The 18252-nt window shown below is 43.7% G+C and overlaps 1 protein-coding gene across 1 annotated transcript; it reads left to right on the forward strand.

Annotated features, from left to right (window-relative positions):
* The first annotated feature begins 15321 nt into the window (after positions 1-15321).
* LOC122410625 (odorant receptor 4-like) lies at positions 15322-18007 on the forward strand. The gene is made up of 9 exons (XM_043418905.1): positions 15322-15938; positions 16202-16321; positions 16410-16527; positions 16642-16906; positions 17019-17129; positions 17209-17299; positions 17440-17576; positions 17671-17803; positions 17880-18007. The coding sequence occupies exons 1-9, from the start codon at positions 15792-15794 to the stop codon at positions 17928-17930; spliced, it is 1173 nt and encodes a 390-aa protein (XP_043274840.1). The 5' UTR covers positions 15322-15791; the 3' UTR covers positions 17931-18007.
* The last annotated feature ends 245 nt before the right edge of the window (positions 18008-18252 follow it).

Raw genomic sequence — 18252 nt, forward strand, 5'->3', positions numbered from 1 at the left:
CTGCTGCTTGGTCGCTCTGCCGCGCGCGGTTCTCCCAGAGACGCCGGGAGGTGACGGGACCTTTTATGGAATTGCACAATTTCGGGGTTTATCGTTCCTCTTCCTATCTCCTGGCGCGCCGCGCGAATGGCTGACAAACCGGATACCTTGAGCGGATTTCGCTCGTCCCATTATCAGCGTGCCCTAGAAACACCGTGATGCAGCATCGAAGTCTCCGCTCACACGAAATCGGACGAGATCCTCGAGGTTGAGATCCAAAGAAGATTAATAGATTGTAAGACACACAGGAAAAATCAACGTCGGCATGACGTCAAGCCGGGTCTTCTGGACGCGAGGAGCAGGGAAGGGGCCACAAAGATGGATGATGGACTCCGCAGCATTGATTCGCAAACCGTAACCGTTTGTTCCAGTGGGAGGAGCGCTCTCTCGCGTTATTCTTTGTACACGCGTACCTCGACGCCACACACGTACACCGAAACGCTTATATGTAGCATGTCCACATGACATATTGCATCGCAAGTAAAATACATGCCTACGTAACCGACAGAGATGCACTCCGCCGTCATCCGCATCCTATAAAGTCATGATATAACACGTATAACTAGTGAGAGAGAAGAAGAACGCCCATTACGCTCGCGCGCACTCTCGCATATATGCGGACCAACATCGAACGCAGACGCGTAGGACACATTGACTCGCCTTCGCTATACAGGTATAAACTTATCGCACGTACCAACATAAAAAGCTAATTCAACCGACGCAGACGATGGGAAGGACGTTTGTCGTTGGAGCACACGCGAGAACGTACGCGGACCGAAGGGTTTGGCACGCTCGCGAGAGACTCGCTTGCTACAGAAATACCACACTCTGCAATACAATATCGCATGGCATTAAGGTGACGAGAGAACGAATAGAAGGATGTCACTTATCTTCGCTGTTGCACAAGACACCCCGGCGTCCCGCGAGCTTGACGTTTACCGCTGACAGAAGAATCGACGCCTATGTCGAACTATCAATGGTGCCCACGTTGTCTCTCCACTGTCTCCTGCTCTCTCTCACTCCTACACTGAGAGAAAAAAATTTGGTTTAAGCACTTGAGAAGTTATTATTTTAACTAATATTTTTAGTACTTTTTTAGCACGACAAAATAGATGGCGATTTGGATTCACGAAATTGTTATATGGGACGATATTTGGCTTACTCTGACGTCATATTTTCTTGCTACGAGAAATATTAGTTAGTGCATCCGAACAATAAAAATACGTACAAAAAAAGTTTTTCGTAGCAACTATTGAAATAAAGAAAATCAACTGTTTGATCAGGCAGAAATTCAGCTGGCTAGTTAAGAAATAAACAAATCCGTTTAACCAAATTATACATAAAATATATTGAACTTTCTTTCGAGGTAGACATTTGTAATTGATTTGGCTCGTCATCGTTAAGGTTTAGTTAAGCTGCGTGAAGTAAAAATCCGACTGTCAAAATTATTTGTTATTTTTCAGACATTATGTTGGCTCACATAATAATATATTTCAACAAATTTTGGGTTATATTGAACTGACCAGTATGATTCGATTTACAAAATATTTGTTATTCTCAACAAAACAGTTTAGATACTTCAGTACTTAATATTCAAATAAATACGTCATAAAAGTGTATGTGAATTAAGTAGAAATAAACAAATGTTTCGAGTTCTTCGAACAAAAGATTTGGTTTCACTCGTTTAGTTAATTCACATAAACAAAAATTGACTGATTCGGATAAATTAAATTTCTATTTATATTTGTTTGCAAGCATTCGGAGATGGAGCTCTGCTTCAACGACTTGGTTGGCCATTTTTAGAACGTTTTCGTATGGAGACAAAATTTTAGGTTCGAAAAGTAAGCGTTGATAAGGTTCAAAGGGTTTTCCCAATAGAGTTTGCCCTGGACGCTGCACACTCTGGTTGCGGTAACTTAGTCACCGTGAGATATTGTTTCGTATCGTTTCTAAAGTATATAATTATATCGCGTTCCAAGAATTCTTGAAAGTGTGAGCGTAGCCCAATGATTTTATGCACGAATCCGTGCAGTCTCGGTGCAGCGTCTTGTGCCACGTTCCAACGCATTCCGGCTCGCGTGCCTTCTTGATTTATGCACAATAGTTGATGACACCAGGATCCCGGTACTCGATACACTCGCTCGGCTGCATATGCTGCGCAAACTTTCCAGTCTTCGGGACACTCGTGGAATAGTTTTCGTAGTTTGTAGAAAAAATTTTGAAAATTACGTCGATTCGTTGACGGTCGATCGTCCTTGAGGACTTTCAATCCTCGCTGTATTGTCCGCTGATTCGAGCATTCAGGCGAATGCTTGATTAACCGGGAAGTGCGATTCTTCCATCAGGTTTCTTCAGAACTCTTAAACTCTTCGATATTTCATTTCTGATCACCTATTTCGTCGATTGCGTACATTGCGACTCGCGATATCAATCAATCTCGCGCTCTCTTAGCAGCCAGGTGTTCACATGTCACTGCGCTGAGCGAGTTTTAGCTCGACTTTGAACTTTGCATTGAAATGAGGAATGGCAATGATGCAGCCGTGTGACGTTCGCGCGGGAGTCCTGCTCGCGACCACGGATAAATCAACGAGGCTTAATCATCGTCGATCGATTATCGTCGATCGTAGTCCACGTGGACAAATCCCATGACGAGAAACGTGCAAGCTAAAAGTTCATTCTGCTGTTGGTGATTCGCGCTTCACCTGGTCGTTGTGACGACGCTCGAGGAGTCACGGATTTATCGTACAAATACTCTCCACGTTGCGGTTACGTACGTGATTTAGGGAAACGAATGACGAGACCAGGAAAGATTGGCGAACCAAGTGATTCCTGCGAGTGATTGATTGCTGTACCACCGATCAATATTAATTTGCCAATATTGTGGCAGAATGAGAAACTCTTCAACGAAGATGACAGGTCCACTTATTATCGCGCTCGAGTCTCTTTAGTCTCGACTCATCACGAAGTAGATCAATCAACTCGGATCGATTGCGTTGACACAGAGATACAGAGCAACCACCAAAACGCCTGGTTCAACGAAATCACATTTCATGATTTGCTCATTCCCCAGGAATATTATTTTTCATTTTTTTCCACCAATTTAGAAAGGCCTGAAGAACATCAATGTTAAAAAATCCTTTGAAAAGCCATTTCGTTGAAGATCGTCGAGTTTGGTATTCCCTACAGTCGTCAAATATCCAGCATCAAGGCGTACCCACATTCCTCAGTTTTTCTTACTTACGATGGATGCGGAGGTGTCAGAGATTGCCAGGATTGGAGAGGATCAGAACGAATCGGTTCGATGAGATTTTGTAGATAAGCGATGACGGTGGCGAAGTCGCAGGCGCGGAAGAGGAGCTGGTCAGTGGCCAGTGCCGAGGTCAGAACGAGGAAACGAGCTCTCGCTTGTTCCGGAAGAGATGAAGAAGTTTTCTTTCGCTGGCGGAATGACTTAGGAGAGCCGGTGATGCTGGGTGCGAGCGTACGGTAATGCGTAACGCCCATGGCCCTGGAAAAGTAATCTTGAGAATCTCGTTTGGGGTACAGCGACGAGAGCGAGAGATACGACGCTTTCTTATTAACCAGGACAAATGGTCGCTCGCGCGTAAGTTCATTTGAAGGAGAGGGAGAGAACGTAGCCTCATCGATAATATATCTTTGGCTCGGATCTCTCTGTCGGCGATAGCGGTAGGCCGGGTCCAGCAGCGGCAGTAACAACAACAGCAGCATCCTGAGTCAGTGCCTTGAAACATTCTTCCTCTTTCTCTCTATTGCCTCCCTCTCCACCTCTCTCGCTTGCTTCCCAAAGAGGGAGGGCCTTGAAATAACACGATCGCCAAAGCTTTGGTGTAAGAAGCCAACAATGGCGCAACCGTTTTGGACATTGCCAGCAGCTACGGCGATGACTCTCATCATCTCTTCCATGTAGTTACACTCCGATCTTTCTTGCCACCCACCGTCTCGAGAGAAATCCCAATGAGGATACCCGCCACTCGGTCTCTCTTATTCCTCGAATAATCATACCAACGGCACACGAAATTAAAGGAAAGAGAGAGTGAGCAAGAGGAAGGAGGAAAAAGTTTCATGCCCCCACATCGCCTAATCCGGGCTGATCAGTCTTCTTTCGGTAATTGTATCGGCCAACTATAAACTGGGCCACTTCGCTCGGATTTCACCTTCTACTCTCCTCTTTTTGTCTCCTTTTCATATTCCTCTTCCTTGCCCATGCCCGCCTCGCCGGCCAGCCCGGCGTTCATTAGTCAGTTTATGCGCTTGCCTCGAGGGTAACGTTGAGTCCTCTGGCCTGGGAGCTGTTCGTGCCGGATGCCCGTGCTATAATTGCTGTGCTTGCTAGATTACCGTATCATTCCGATCGAAAGAATGCTCCGGAGAGTGATGAGATCTCGCTAAGTTCAACAAAACTAGGACTAGTTAAGCTGAAATGCTGGGCATCCTCTCGATGAAAATCATCTCGAAGGATCTTTGGATCCATCGTATTCATGAGAGATTAAAAAAAGTCTGGTAGAGTCGTCGACATGCAAAAAAATTGTCAAGACGAAATCCGAGCCCATTTTTTTCATCTGCACTCGTAATCGGTCGTAAACGAAGATTAATGGTCCTCGATTTTCCCACGAGAAAAGTCGAGTCTGGATTACCGATTGGGTGAAAATGATCTAAAAACATATTCCAAATTGAAGATTTAACATAACATTTGTTCCGGACTGGGAAGTCATTTCTCAAAGATTGAAATATAACGATATTCATTTGCATATTGTGTCACAAATACCTGCGTGCACGTACGTAAAGATCTCAAGTACTCAACGACACTGAACGAAAAACTCACATCGGCGGTTCCTGCTTTCAACGAAATACGAATCTTTCGATACAGAGAGTCTCGTGGCTGTATTCATAAATAAAATCATCAGAGATTAAACCCTGCAGGGATGGAATGATCGGAAGGAATGTACAAACCACCGCAAGTTCCTGTAAAATGTGTAACACAGCCTTAAGGAAGGACCTCGAAAGCCTATTAGGTCTCCTGCTAACTGTTATTTCCCGAGGTTTTGTTACAGTGCATTTTACACTCGTTTACGTTCCAGCTCCATGAAAACGTGGTAATAAAACATATAAAGTGCTTACGTATTCGTGTGATAATAACGTGGCACATATTTAAATGGTGGACGAAGAAAAACTTTGAAATCTACATTTTCATGTTACGTTCAGTATTTTATATACACGTTCGTACGATGTACTTCACCGTCTATACAGACATACATCACGAGTTCTTACGTACTTTGGGTGTGTGAAATCCCAGGCTGCCTCATTCCATTCGCGATATTCCACATTCTTCCCACACACGCTCTCAACTCACTGAGCGCATTGAGCTAGTGCACATTAGTATCCGCATAGAATCTGTACGTATATAGACTACATAAAACATATACAAGTTGCAATGTGTAATTGTATGAGAGGATGGATCAACGTTATTGCCATGGGGTACGCGAGGGCTACAAACATCGCGGCGAGAGAGGAAAGAAGCTCCCCGTTCCTCTCAACTCGGAGCGGAGATGCCTCCTTCTGATACGCTCGTTCACTACGACACTGAGACTAGCTTGCTGCTGCTGCTGCTGCTGTTTGTGCGGGCTGCTGGGCATTCCATTTATGGAGGATGGAGCATCCAAACCGTTTACGGGATAGCCCCATTACAGGAAAGCGTAAGCCACTGTCATCTTCTCTGTCGTCGTCGCTTCCACGCGCTCTCAACTCTGCTTCACTTTTTCTGTCTTTCTTTCGTGTGCTCAGCCATGGCGGTGTCGGACCAACTTAACAAGCGTAAAAATAGCTCACGTCCCAGGGTTTCAGGAAGAGTTGATGAAGCGATTAGAAAAAACTGGCGATTGCCGGGCGTTAAGAATGAAACATTGAAAAGGTGCGTGAAAATCACTTGAGTCGAGGTTATTTTATCATTTTTTCCGATGCTTGTATAGTTTTTGTTGCAGGTGTACGGGAAAGAAGTGACCTGTTTTTACACCTGCAGCAGCAGCAGCAGCAGCGATGATTCCTCAATTGAAGAGTTCCATCCTCGTATCGCGAAAACGTCCCGCGCAGATTGCACGAAAAGATATAACCAGCGGTGCGCGAAAAGACTCATCGTTTTTCCTTAACCGACCAACTCTGCAGGAACGCACTCGATAACTGATGAGTGTACGAATTCTCGTTGGACTCTGCTTCCTTCTTGTTCGCGCGAGCTGAGACACAAGCTTTTCGTTCTTGGCCAGTTTACAAGGCTTTGCTCCGCTGATTGACAAAAGACGTTCGACTCCGTCTCGATGTGTGCGTCATATCTGGGAGCGCGACAGAGTAATCGGAGCTGGACTCAAAGATTTCGACGATCCGACCAAGTGACAAGATTTTCAAAGCCACTTTTTCGAAAAATACTTCGCTTTCAATCCTAATTGAATGGAAGGGAAATTCCAGTTGCTCGAGAGCTGCGCTAAAAAATGAAATGCGCGTCGAAGGGAGACGTTTCCGAGGAAACCAAAAGAAAGGTCGTTCCACTTTTACTCGAGTATCGTCAAAAAATCTGGACTCTCTCCCTGGTGAATCTTGGCTGGAAGGAAATGACGGCGATGAAAAAGGCAAAATTTGATAGAGGATTAGGAAAATGTGAAATAGAAGGTACAGCTGCATAGCTAATGCGCTGTTCGGATCTAGATTTAGTTAAGCAGCAGGCGGCTTGCACTTTCCACACACGTGTGCCAGGCGAGTGTGTGCTCCAGGTTGGCAAGAAGCTCTCCAAGTGTACACGTAGCCTAACTAACGTCGAACTAGCACGAGGTTCAGCAGGGTGGGGTTCTCTCTTCGCGCCTCGCCTGTTCTGGTGTCTAAGTCTTCGGTTTTACTTTCTAAGAATCCCTCTCTCGCCCTCCTCCTCTCTCGTGGACTAGGACTCTCTCGAGAACGATGTACGTGTATATTTCTATACACACCATGGGACCAAACAGGACTCGATCGAATCGCTTATTATACCTCGCCAACGGCGGAGAGGCTGCTGCGCGGTGATCTCTGGGCTGTAGAGCGACGGACACGCTTCGCTGGGACGCCTGGAAGAGACCAGTGGTTTGGTCAACTCGGCGCGATCGAAGGAACGCGCGCGCGGGGCTTGAAGCGAAACGACGATAAAAATTGTCATCGCGTGCAATCTATCTCTGCGCAGTCGCCCCTTCTTTTTGCCTTGCCTAGCACACTGTTCGCACTCTAATCTCTTATGCACACGGTGCACACCAACCGTTGCGAGCCAGTTGAGCTCTCGTTGCTATAACATTCCGCAAAAAAGCTTAGCAAAAATCGTCATTTGCGCGTCCAAGCATTTTTTCCGACTGCGGTGCCTCCGAGACAGTTTGTTTTTTATTGAGAATGAACTTTCTTCGTTTCGAGAGGATTAACGACGGGTCGAAATTCGAGGCTCGTGGATTTTCGATCGATGCTGAATATTGTTGTGCCTCAATCGCATCGTTGCTTGGATTTATTAATCTTGCGAAGCATTACTTCAGATCGTGTGCACACGCGGAGAGAACTCTCGAGCTCTTGCTCGTTTCTCCGTGTGCGAGTGTGCGTGTGTGCACTCGCGACGATTTTTTTCTTCCTTCTCTCCCCGTGCTCTCCTCTCACGTGTATACATACTCAAGTTCTCTCTTGGTATATACTACATGAGGATATACGGAGGCTCGGTATAACAGAGAACGGTGACCACGCCAGGGTGGGGTCGACGAGCGGCACTCTCGCATCCGACTTGCCGACGTCGCTCTCCGGGTTTTCAGTTTCACTTTCTAAGTCTCTCCCTCATTGCGGCCTCATAGCTTGTCCTGCAACTTCGCCGACACTCTCCATCCGAGACGAGCAGACCGCGCGCGCGCCCGGTTCACGGAGACGATGCATTTGTCGTTATATGTGCCAGACGAATCGAGAGATCGCCCCTCACAACCGATTATTATTTTTAATTAGCTTCGTCATCAGAAAGGAGCGTGTTAATTTTCTTCCATCGTTGATTACTCGTTTATGTAATAAAATTACCTTTTTACCTTTTCCTATGTCAAGTCAAATGTTATCTGGCCATTATTCCAGACATTTTTTCATCACGGCTCAGTCCCCACGTTTGCGAGAGGGATCGTGTGAGAATTACGTAATTTACACGTGCTCGAAATTACTCTTAGGACGATAAAGCCAAAAATTCCTGCGTCAAGACAAATTTCATTAATTTTTTAAATTATTCATTCAATTTATCCAGAATTTGTTCAATTTTTAAGAAACGTATTACGATAATGATAAGGATTATAGTCGAGGATTCATTGGAGACAATTTTTATTCGCTGTTTGCTCACAGAAGGTAAGAAGATTGGTGAAAAGAAAATTGGGAGCAGAAATCGAAGATGAATTCGCGAGTTACCCAGCTTTGTTCGGGATCCGAAACGAGGCGTATCCATTTGAAATATAATAAATCAGATCGTCTCGAGAAACGGAGGCAAAAGTACAGTTTTTTATAGGGAAAATACGGAATAATCTGGGGGATCAGCTGGCGGGCCGGTTCTGGAAGATTTATTTCGGAATGGTTGTGGTACGTTAATTGGATCGGTGTTTGCGCGCGTGGTGAAGAGAAGACTGGTGAGCCGGTCAAGGGATTTTCGTTGGCAAAGAGCCCGCGCGTCCTCGAACAAGGTGACAATTGAAATTCGATCGTTGTCCGAGGAGCGAGGATTTATTTCGATTGTCAATGAACTACCGCGGGCGAAGGCTAAGAAATTGTGGAGCATCGGGACGCTGCAAAAGGAGCAACGAATAGGACGAACTTGGGCTTAATTAATTAATTAATTAGGTTTTTCAATGGCCCGAATTTCCGAGTGGGCTAAAAATGTTCCTCGGCGTTTTGCTTGCGCACGCAGATACGAGTCTGACGTAAATCACGATTGACCGAGTTGTCACGCATCAGGAGACGTCTTTGAGAGCACAAGTTTTTTTTTTTTTGCGGTGGAGGGCAGACGATGGCCTCGCACTAAACCAGAAGGCGAGAACGCTTCTTCGAGCGGTTTCTAATTTCGATACGACGCGGATCACTCGATCAGCCGGATGGAGATCAACACAGGGACGCCGCGCGAGGTGACTAGATCAAAGGACTTTCAATGAGGAAAAAGCCCGACGAGCGATCTCGTAGAATGAATTCGCGTAGGTTTTTGTGGGGGCTGCTGCGTCAGGCTCTCGCCACCATCGCCTTTTTCACTTCGATTCGACTCTTGAATTTTTTATTCTTCCGTATCACTCCGTTGTTCAGAATCGTCCTCTCAACCACCATTTCGAGTGCTCCACACAACCCACGCACGAGAATAAACCACTTTTCAGGTTCACCAGCAGCTACACAAACGCGCGTTTCTGAAGTGCATCTCTCAAATACACCTCACCAAACACGACACAATTTTTCCGAGTTTAAATCCGTAGATATTTGAAATGTTTGTTCATTTTTTTCCATTCAGCTTGGAAAATTCGTTTTTTTTATTATGAAAAGGGCAGCAAGTGTCGTAGATTTCAATTGTTGGTAGGATGATCGGTTGCGAGTACCTTCTCGAGCTTGCAATCCTCGACATGATCGAATGATTGGATTTCGCGATGATTACAAACACGAAAGAGCAATCTCGTGTTCGCATTAACTCCTTAAAGATTGAATGGAGATTTTCTAATTTCCGGTAAGCTTGTACTACATTCCACACAAGAAAACACGTGAGTTCCGGGTGTGAACTAAATCCTGGAATTGATACGCACGAAGAATTCATCAAGTTTGCCATCACCTTGACATATTTTTATTTCCTTTTTCATACATCAAGCAAATTGAATTTATTATCGACCCTCAAAATTTCTTCAAAAAGTTCTTATACATGAATATTTCACTAAAAATCATCTCTGTTTAATCGATTCGAAAACTCTCGTTTTTCAAATTTACGATCCACTTTCGAAAGACAGAAATTCAAGTAGCTTTCGATCCAAAGGGAAATGATCATTGTGACGGAGAAAAGTTTCGTATAAACAAGCGTCACGAACGAAAGTAAGTGTTACAACTGCTGCACGTTCGACGTTATACAATTATAATAGTTATAGTAAAGCTGATAATAACAATAACCAGGAATAAGTAATAATCATACACTCTGCAAGGCGGATAAACAATCACGAATAAGTCAGATCTCCCTCGCTCGAGCAGGTCCTGTTAATTAAACGTATTGTTCAGTGACCTGTGTAATTTATTCGGCTCGAGGCGAGAGGACTTTTCTAACAGCCTTAATTCCACCAGCTCTCGCGAATCTCAACGTTAACGTATAAACATTGTGCCGCAAGGTGCGACCCTTCGTTCAAACTTGTGCGCAAACCCATAATTTTTCACTCCCGCGTGTCGACCACTGTTAAATTTCATTCTGAATATTTCTTGCGTCGATTCAACCCGAGTAGCTTCGATTATTCCACGAAATCGCTGCATCATCAATCCTGACAATCAACTCGAGACTGGTGTCGGTTTCGAACGCTTCGATTCCGTTGTCGTCGCGTCGTCTCTCCGCATCTATGATCTTCGGTATCATCCTCACAGTCATGCTCGATCTCTCACTTCACACTCTACACAGATTTCGTACGATGATACACAGTGAAATGCGTGAATTCATCGCGTTAGCGGTAAATCGAATATATTTCCTGTTGGAATATCGAAGCGAGTTCGAAGGCAGGCCAATTTTTACTTCCTTATTCGAGTAAAAGCCGTCGCTTGGAAGATTTTATTATTTCGGGTTACGATCCATTGCGGTTCTCGAGGGAATTTGCTTTCCGATTACAAATTTCTATGAATTTCGAGAAGAAAAAAAAAAATGATTCCGAAAACGGCACATTTGAATTTTTCTAAAAAACACAAAAGATGTACGAGTAGCACAACCATAGTCGACGTCAACCCGAAGCCTATTTCGGCTCGATTTTCCTTCCAATACGAAAAAGCCAATAAAACCGAATAAAAATCTTCGATCCTGTTTTACGAGTGCTCATGAGTACGATTCTCTGATGAAATTCGATGACGTTCCATGTGTATAAAAAAAAAAAAATTCATTCATCCTGAAATCGAGAACCTCAATGGCCCCAAGAACCATGAATTTATAGTCAACCAGACTCTTTGTATTTTATTATACGATAACATATTCACAGGTGGGGTTGGCAAGCAACTGGGACTGCTGAGATGACTGGGAACCTCTTTAAAACTTGATCGCAGAGATAAAACGAACGCGTCTGGCTCGAGTCCCTCGAGTTATTCGTACACGCAAGATCACATTGAAATCGAGATATATATTTTAAATACGAATGGCAAGTGACATGACACACGACTTTACGAGACTCGAGCCAAGGTGGCCAGAGCGCCTTAGAGCCTTCTGACACCTGGACCGATGATGCATAGGTCCGTACAGGGCATTTCCTGCATTAGTATATCATTTACATCCTCGTATATCTCTCATTATCTGCCTACATGGGCGACACAAGTTTAAAACGAGCATCCGAGGCTCTCCGCTTCGTACCTTGTAAACCCATGCGCACCCAACGTCCATTCCTCTTTATTATGACGCGTGTAGAGCAAAGAAGACTCATTTTGTTTGCCCGTGTACGTGCGTATTTACGCCGAGGATATTGCCCATCCGGCTGTACCGCCGCAGAATCCTTAATTCCCATTGATGGAAGTGCTACGAGCATTAAGGCTCGGCGATGGGCACACGTGCCGGCCTTTCTAACGGCTGAGATGAGCGACGCGTTCTTCGCCATTTCTAGTCCAACAGGCAACACTATCGCATGGGAAAAGATCCTCGAGAACGCGTGACGAGACGAGAAAACCCTGAGGAACTGCGGATTTGAATTGGGCAGCGAAGCACTGCCGATTCGAGGTGAAATTTAATGTTGAGTTTCTTTTTGTGCCTTTCCCAGTTTAAATACTTTCCATTATTCGCAGACTTGGTTACTGTGAATCGATGAATTGTGACAACGATGATAATTTAGAGTTTCGTGGGCTCTTCTTCACCTCGTCACTGTCTTTCCTGATATTAATCGATCGTGAAAAATCGTCCGTCTCGAGTTTGCGAGGCTTTAACAACCCCGAGTCAATGGCACAGTTAACAGCGAAGATTCGAATGACTTCTGCCAACGAGATTGTGAGCGCAGGTATTTTTTGTGGACGCAAAGACCTTTGTGCCTTAATCGCAGTCGAGCGATATTCCGAGACTTCTCCATTCTTGGGAGAGAGTTAATGAGCGTGACTAAGAGGAGACTTGATCCGCGTTGCAATGTTTCACGTTGAGCTCGCCGGAAGTTGTCATCGTGGACAAATCGAAACGAGGCCGTTCTTCGCGGAGGAGTACGAATCATTATCTTCAGTTTCGATGAAAAAAGTTTGATTTTTTCAGGCAGATATACAAACAAAATAATAACATTCGAAAGTGGCTGCAGACTTTAAAACAATCCGACAATTTCCCGCATTCGTTTAAGTCGAAAAACGAAACCCAACGAAAGTGTCGAATTTTGAGAAAACTCTGCGGGAGATTTCCGAACGAAAAAACTTTCGAACTCGTTTTTCCTGACAGCTTCTTATCCCGGCGGCACAGTCGTCCAGGAACCGAGGACTTTTGAACTCTGGCACTGCTCACCTGCGCATAATGACGACAAGTTTTCTCGAGTCTGTAATGATGCGAGTCCAAAGAAACTCCAGCGTAAGGCACGTACCGGTTTCTTGACACGAGTTGCAGCGCCTTCGACGCGCTTGCTTTGTTTCACACCTGTGATTCTGCGCTCGCTTGAGACTCTCTCAATCAAAAGACCAAAAAAGTCATGATTGCCGAGTCAAATGAAACGCCACAAGCAGATAAACATTGTTCGAAGGCGTCGAGAGCAGCAGCAGACTATCTCACAGTGAACCGACTCCGCGAAAGATCAAATTGGTAAATTAGCGCTTTGTAAGTTTAGTCAATGTGGAAATTCACTGCAAATGCAAATACATAAATTCTCATTATCGCGGGCGAGGGTGAAAAGCGTTGTAGACTGGATCGCCTCATGTACACGTATACATATTTTCTGGCGCGCTGCCACAGTTAAAACGTTCAGTTACAGTCGTACTTTGTACACATAGAAATTTATCGTACGTACACTTACCTGCGGAGCTACAAAGACGGCGCTCCTTTTTCTATCTCTCCGTATCGTACGTCTTATCGAGCCTATCAGACGCTTATACGGAAACGTAAAAGTAACGCGAAATAGCGCGTTCGAATTACGCAATGCTCACACATTCTACTGGCTAAATTGAAAAACTTCATCGAAAGAATATCGCACGAAGGATTTTTCTGTAACAACTGATTCAGAAATAACTTGCAGGCTTTATACCAGTGTGTATTTCGAGCAGTATTTATGAACAGTTAAATAATTACTACCAGCTTTTACAATTATTCGAACACGTCAGAAAAGTCCTTTTATAACTGCTCCCACTTGCCAGCTCCACTAATCAGTGTGCGCACCGTGCAAAATGAATTGTTTCCTTATTCTATCCATCGGAGATAAAATAAGAATAAGGAAACAAAGGAAGGGGCTGGGGATCGAAGTCGAGCAGCGAAAGAGAAAGCTTGCGCGAGCTCTGCCACGTTTTTGCACTCGAAAATAACAGTTTTTGGGGGGTTTTCTGGACTTTTTTAACGCTTTCCAGATAAACGAGAAAATATTGGAAGAGAAACGTTTCCACACAGCATACAATTTGAGCCGACAGGCAGCCTGGCGCAGGGGGCGAAGCTCCCGGTGAGGAAAGAGTCCACGACACACAGACTCAAATACACTCGTGCGATCGCACACAGACACCATCTAAAAATGTGGACACAAAAATTCGGGCACACAGTCAAACAGGCACGGGGGAAAAAATTGTGGGTTGAACAAAATGCATTTTTTTTGGGTAAAAATTTGGTGGATTCAGCGATTTTTTTACTTTGTAAATTTAAAAAATCACTGAAATCGAACGCGATTTACTAAATATTTGTTTGAATTTCAACAATCGAGTTGATTCAAGGGACATCGCTAGCATGATTGAATGAACGAAACGCCAAGTTCGACCATTAACTTTTGTATCAGAATTAACAAATTATTTTGTCACGGCTCAAGAATATTTTGTCGCTTGTATCGAATTTAATATTTTTGTTTTAGAGGGTTTATTTCGATAAAAACCAAACTTTTTGTCAGTGGAGACAGATGCAGATTCGCACACGACCACGCAGGCACCTGGACACGGATACGGACGCACCCACGCGCACAATCACACGACCCCGAGATTGTGGTAGGAAACACTCGAAAAACTTGAAAATCTTTGGTAGAGTTTGCGGTCAGCAATGTATTGCTATGTCGAAAAATTTGTTTTCGATAATTCGTTTAAATTTTGAGTTGAACTTTTGGACTCTTGAGAAACACTCGATTCCGCACTCGCTCTCTGCTCGATGGTTACGACTGCTCCATGACGAACGCCAAGTTGGAATGAAAAAATATTACAATATGATGACCGAGCCTCGTGAAATAACGAATCAAGCAAAAAGTTGAATTTTATTACTTTGAATGACTTGCGCACCGTATGCGGATCGATTCCGATTGAAGTTACGTATCGTCAGCCAATATCAATCGGAATACTGGAAACGCGAGGTAAAACTTTGGTGCGCCAAAGGAATTTTTAATTAAGAAAAACTACACGATTCGTCCAACACCAGATAGAACTTTTTTCCTGAAGGAATATTTAATCAGTAAGAATCACGCGACGTACGGGGTTTGTGCGACGTCAAACGACGCTGGCCCTCTCCTGCGGTACGTTGAAACACTTTGTTTTCACCTCAGGCACCTTTTCATATTCATTGAAAAGTTCAAACGAATGTCTCATTTGTCGTTAGAATAGTTGCCAGTCATTAGGGCTCATGGAAATCCGCGAGAAAGGTTCGTTTTCTTTGACATTTTTGATCACTTTACTTGCGCTTAGCGTCGTCATTCTTCCAAGTCATCGTAGTCGATGACCTGGTTTAGCTACTGACGGGCCTCGTATGGAGGTCAGCTTCGATCGAATGACTCTTCATTTTGATTCGTTAAGTCAATATTTGCTCGAGTTTCAATTCAGAGGGGCACGAGAATTCCAAAAGTGGACCAGGCAGAGAACTAACTTCGCTCTCGGAGAGACTCCATCGAGTGGGGACGAGGAGAGGTGTTCCGTCGAGCGATTAACTTACGCAGTATCAGTTTTGATGGTACATCCACAAACGAAATTGCTTGATTAAATAATAATTCATGTTATTGGAAGAGTACTGACGATGGAGCTGAACGTTTTTGTATGGAAATTTTCGACGCTGAAACCTGATCCTCGTTTCCATTATTCCTCGCTGGGAAAAAAGTGCGATTTCATTACTCACAACTTTGCAGAAATTTTATCTTCAGGGCAGGAGTAAGAATGAAGTGAACAGTGAAAAGGCTCCTTCTGGAGATCCCAAAAAGTTACAATTTTGAGTTTCGTATGCAATTTAATGGCTACATTCGTGAGAAAACTGTCGAAAATTGGTGTTCACTGACCCATGTCTTTGTCAAATCGTTGTTTCATAAAAAAAATAAATAAAAAGCGGTAAAACATCGTCCACGATCCTTCGTTTAAAGTGTACGATAGCTAAAGGTCGCGTAACTTACTCACAGATCATGGTAAGCTTTTTCGATCACCCGTTCTACAAATGGAATAAAATCGCCATGTCAGTCATCGGCACTTGGCCGGAACAACATATTTTTGCGAGGTGTCTAATACCGACTTTCATATGTGCCAATGTGCTGAGCATGGTCATACCCGAGGTAAGTTGAGCGACGTTTGTACTAATAAAATTATTGTCTGATTTTAGTAAGTGTATGAAAATCGATTACACGTCGTCACGGTAATCAAATGAGCACTTTTTTCTGGAAAAAAGCTTTCGGAAGGGCTTTTTTTATTCAATGACTGCCGAGTGCGATTGGGAGGCGTTTTAGTAGACATTTTTTTCGCGAGTGAAAAATACTCGAGAATTACTTGTTCAGAATTTAATCTCGGGGTCATATTAATCGAAATTATGAATGGGAAGGGCCTCTACCTGAAGATTACATGGCCAAACATCGACGCATTTTTGGAGTGGGTACCGCCGCTCTGCATTTGGGTACAAGTCACTGTACAGTTATTGAACGTCAGTTTTCAACGGGGAAAGGTTAGAAAACGATGAAAATCCTGACGAATTAAGCACTCGTCTCTGATCTGAATCGCAATCTGAAAGAAAATGCGGGGGGGGATTCCAGTTCAGTGTAATACTCGACCACATATCGTCGGATTGGGATCGTTTTGGAAATTCTCACGAAGCGGAAGCGCTTCGCAAATGCGCTGCTCACGGATTTTGGATCACGAAAACATACTACCGTGAGAATAAACGTTGACGTGTCCAATGTTTGCTTTAAATTAAAATTTTTTCTCTTTTTCCCACGAGTTTTGAGAAATTTCAAATTTTTCAAACACTTTTCAATTCGCTTACAGGCTGGATGTACTCGGCGACCCTCAGCTACCTTTTCATGCCTGTTCTCATGCCAAAGATCGTAGAAGTTTTCGTCCCCTCCAACGGCTCAGAAGAAAACGTTTATCTCTTCAACACCTACTACGGCGTGAACTCTGACGATTATTACTGGTTTTTATTCGCCCATGGATGTTGGGAATCCTTTTTGGCAATTGTGGTAATGGTCACGAACGACGCAATGTTCTTTGTGATCGCGGAGCATTCCTGTGCTCTCTTCAAAGTCGTCGAGTTCGTAAAAAAGTGTTTAAATTTCTGTTTTCCCGAGACTGAAAGATCCTTGTTATCGATTTATGACAAAACATTATTTTTTATTCAACATAACAATGAACTTATTTGTTAGAATCAATCTAGAAAGAATCTGCTTCCTCGATGGCAACTCGAAGGACTCTGCACAAGGCAGACACTACAACACCATTTGTCATTGCATCAATCTCCATGGAGAAGCAATAACGTATGGTGACGTTATCAACGAAAGCAGAGCAGCATCGAATACTTTTAAATTAATCAATTTTCACTTTTGATTCTCACAGATTTACTACCCTCATCGATTCTGCTTATAATGGATGCATGCTAGTGATATTAGGAGCATCCTTGTTGGAGTTGAGCGTCACTCAACTGCAGGTAAGCAGTTCTCAGGATTGCACAGTGGCTGCGAAGAAAGTTTATTCAAAACAATGCGCTCCATTGATTTATTCTGAATGGATATTCTCAGAAAATGAGAAAAATCGTTGATTTTTTCGATTCTATTTATCGATTTTTAGATTTTGATGCACCTCGACGAGCCTGGAGAACTCATAAGATTCATAAGTTTCGCATCGGCCCAAGTATTTCGTTTGTATTTGTTCAGTGTCCCCGGCCAAAAAATATTGGACCACAGTTCGTCGATTTGCAATAGTGCGTGAGTAAAAATTGAAAGGCTCCGATACTCAATTTCCTTTGGACGTCGCGATGCGAAGTGCTCGGTATTCGGAAAAGTAAAAGTCCTCTTGCAGATATTCGGTCGACTGGCATAACTTGAAACCGAGAGTTCAAAAGTTATTCATCTTGATCATGATCAGAAGTCAAAGGCCGTGCGTCATCTCCGCAGGCTCGGTTTACACCATCACGATGGAGAACTTCAGCTCGGTACGACGAAGAAATCACTCAATTTTTTGCCTCCGATGATCGTCGAACGTTAAACTCGCTCGTATTCTTTTTCAAGATTCTCCAGACGGCCATGTCGTTCTTCACCGTCCTCTCGTCGATGCGTTGATGCTTTACGCAGGTCCAAACAAATTTTAACTCGTGTAGTGAGCAATCGAACATGCGAATGTGAAATAAATAGATGAGACTTTTGAAACAAAAGTGGAAAAAAGGAGAGCAAGTTTTTGCGAAATCAAATTTCAACACGTTCGAGCTCCGCAATAATGCACTCGACGATCAATTTTAATTTCACAAAATTCTTTCCTTCCCACTTGAGTTTCATTGATTTTTAAATCTTCCGCATTTTTTTTCCTTTTTCAAAGCATTTTCTCATCATTTTTTCATCGAATACGTTCGTCCGCAGCTGAGCGACGTGAAATATGGATGAAAAG

Source organism: Venturia canescens, chromosome 5 (assembly GCF_019457755.1).
Source record: "Venturia canescens isolate UGA chromosome 5, ASM1945775v1, whole genome shotgun sequence".
NCBI lineage: Eukaryota > Metazoa > Arthropoda > Insecta > Hymenoptera > Ichneumonidae > Venturia > Venturia canescens.

Coding starts and splice junctions, on each gene's coding strand:
- LOC122410625 (XM_043418905.1), top strand. CDS start 15,792: ATGGTAAGCTTTTTCGATCACCCGTTCTACAAATGGAATAAAATCGCC. Junction 17,130..17,208: donor CTCCATGGAGAAGCAATAAC/GTATGGTGACGT, acceptor TGATTCTCACAG/ATTTACTACCCTCATCGATT. Junction 17,300..17,439: donor TGAGCGTCACTCAACTGCAG/GTAAGCAGTTCT, acceptor ATCGATTTTTAG/ATTTTGATGCACCTCGACGA.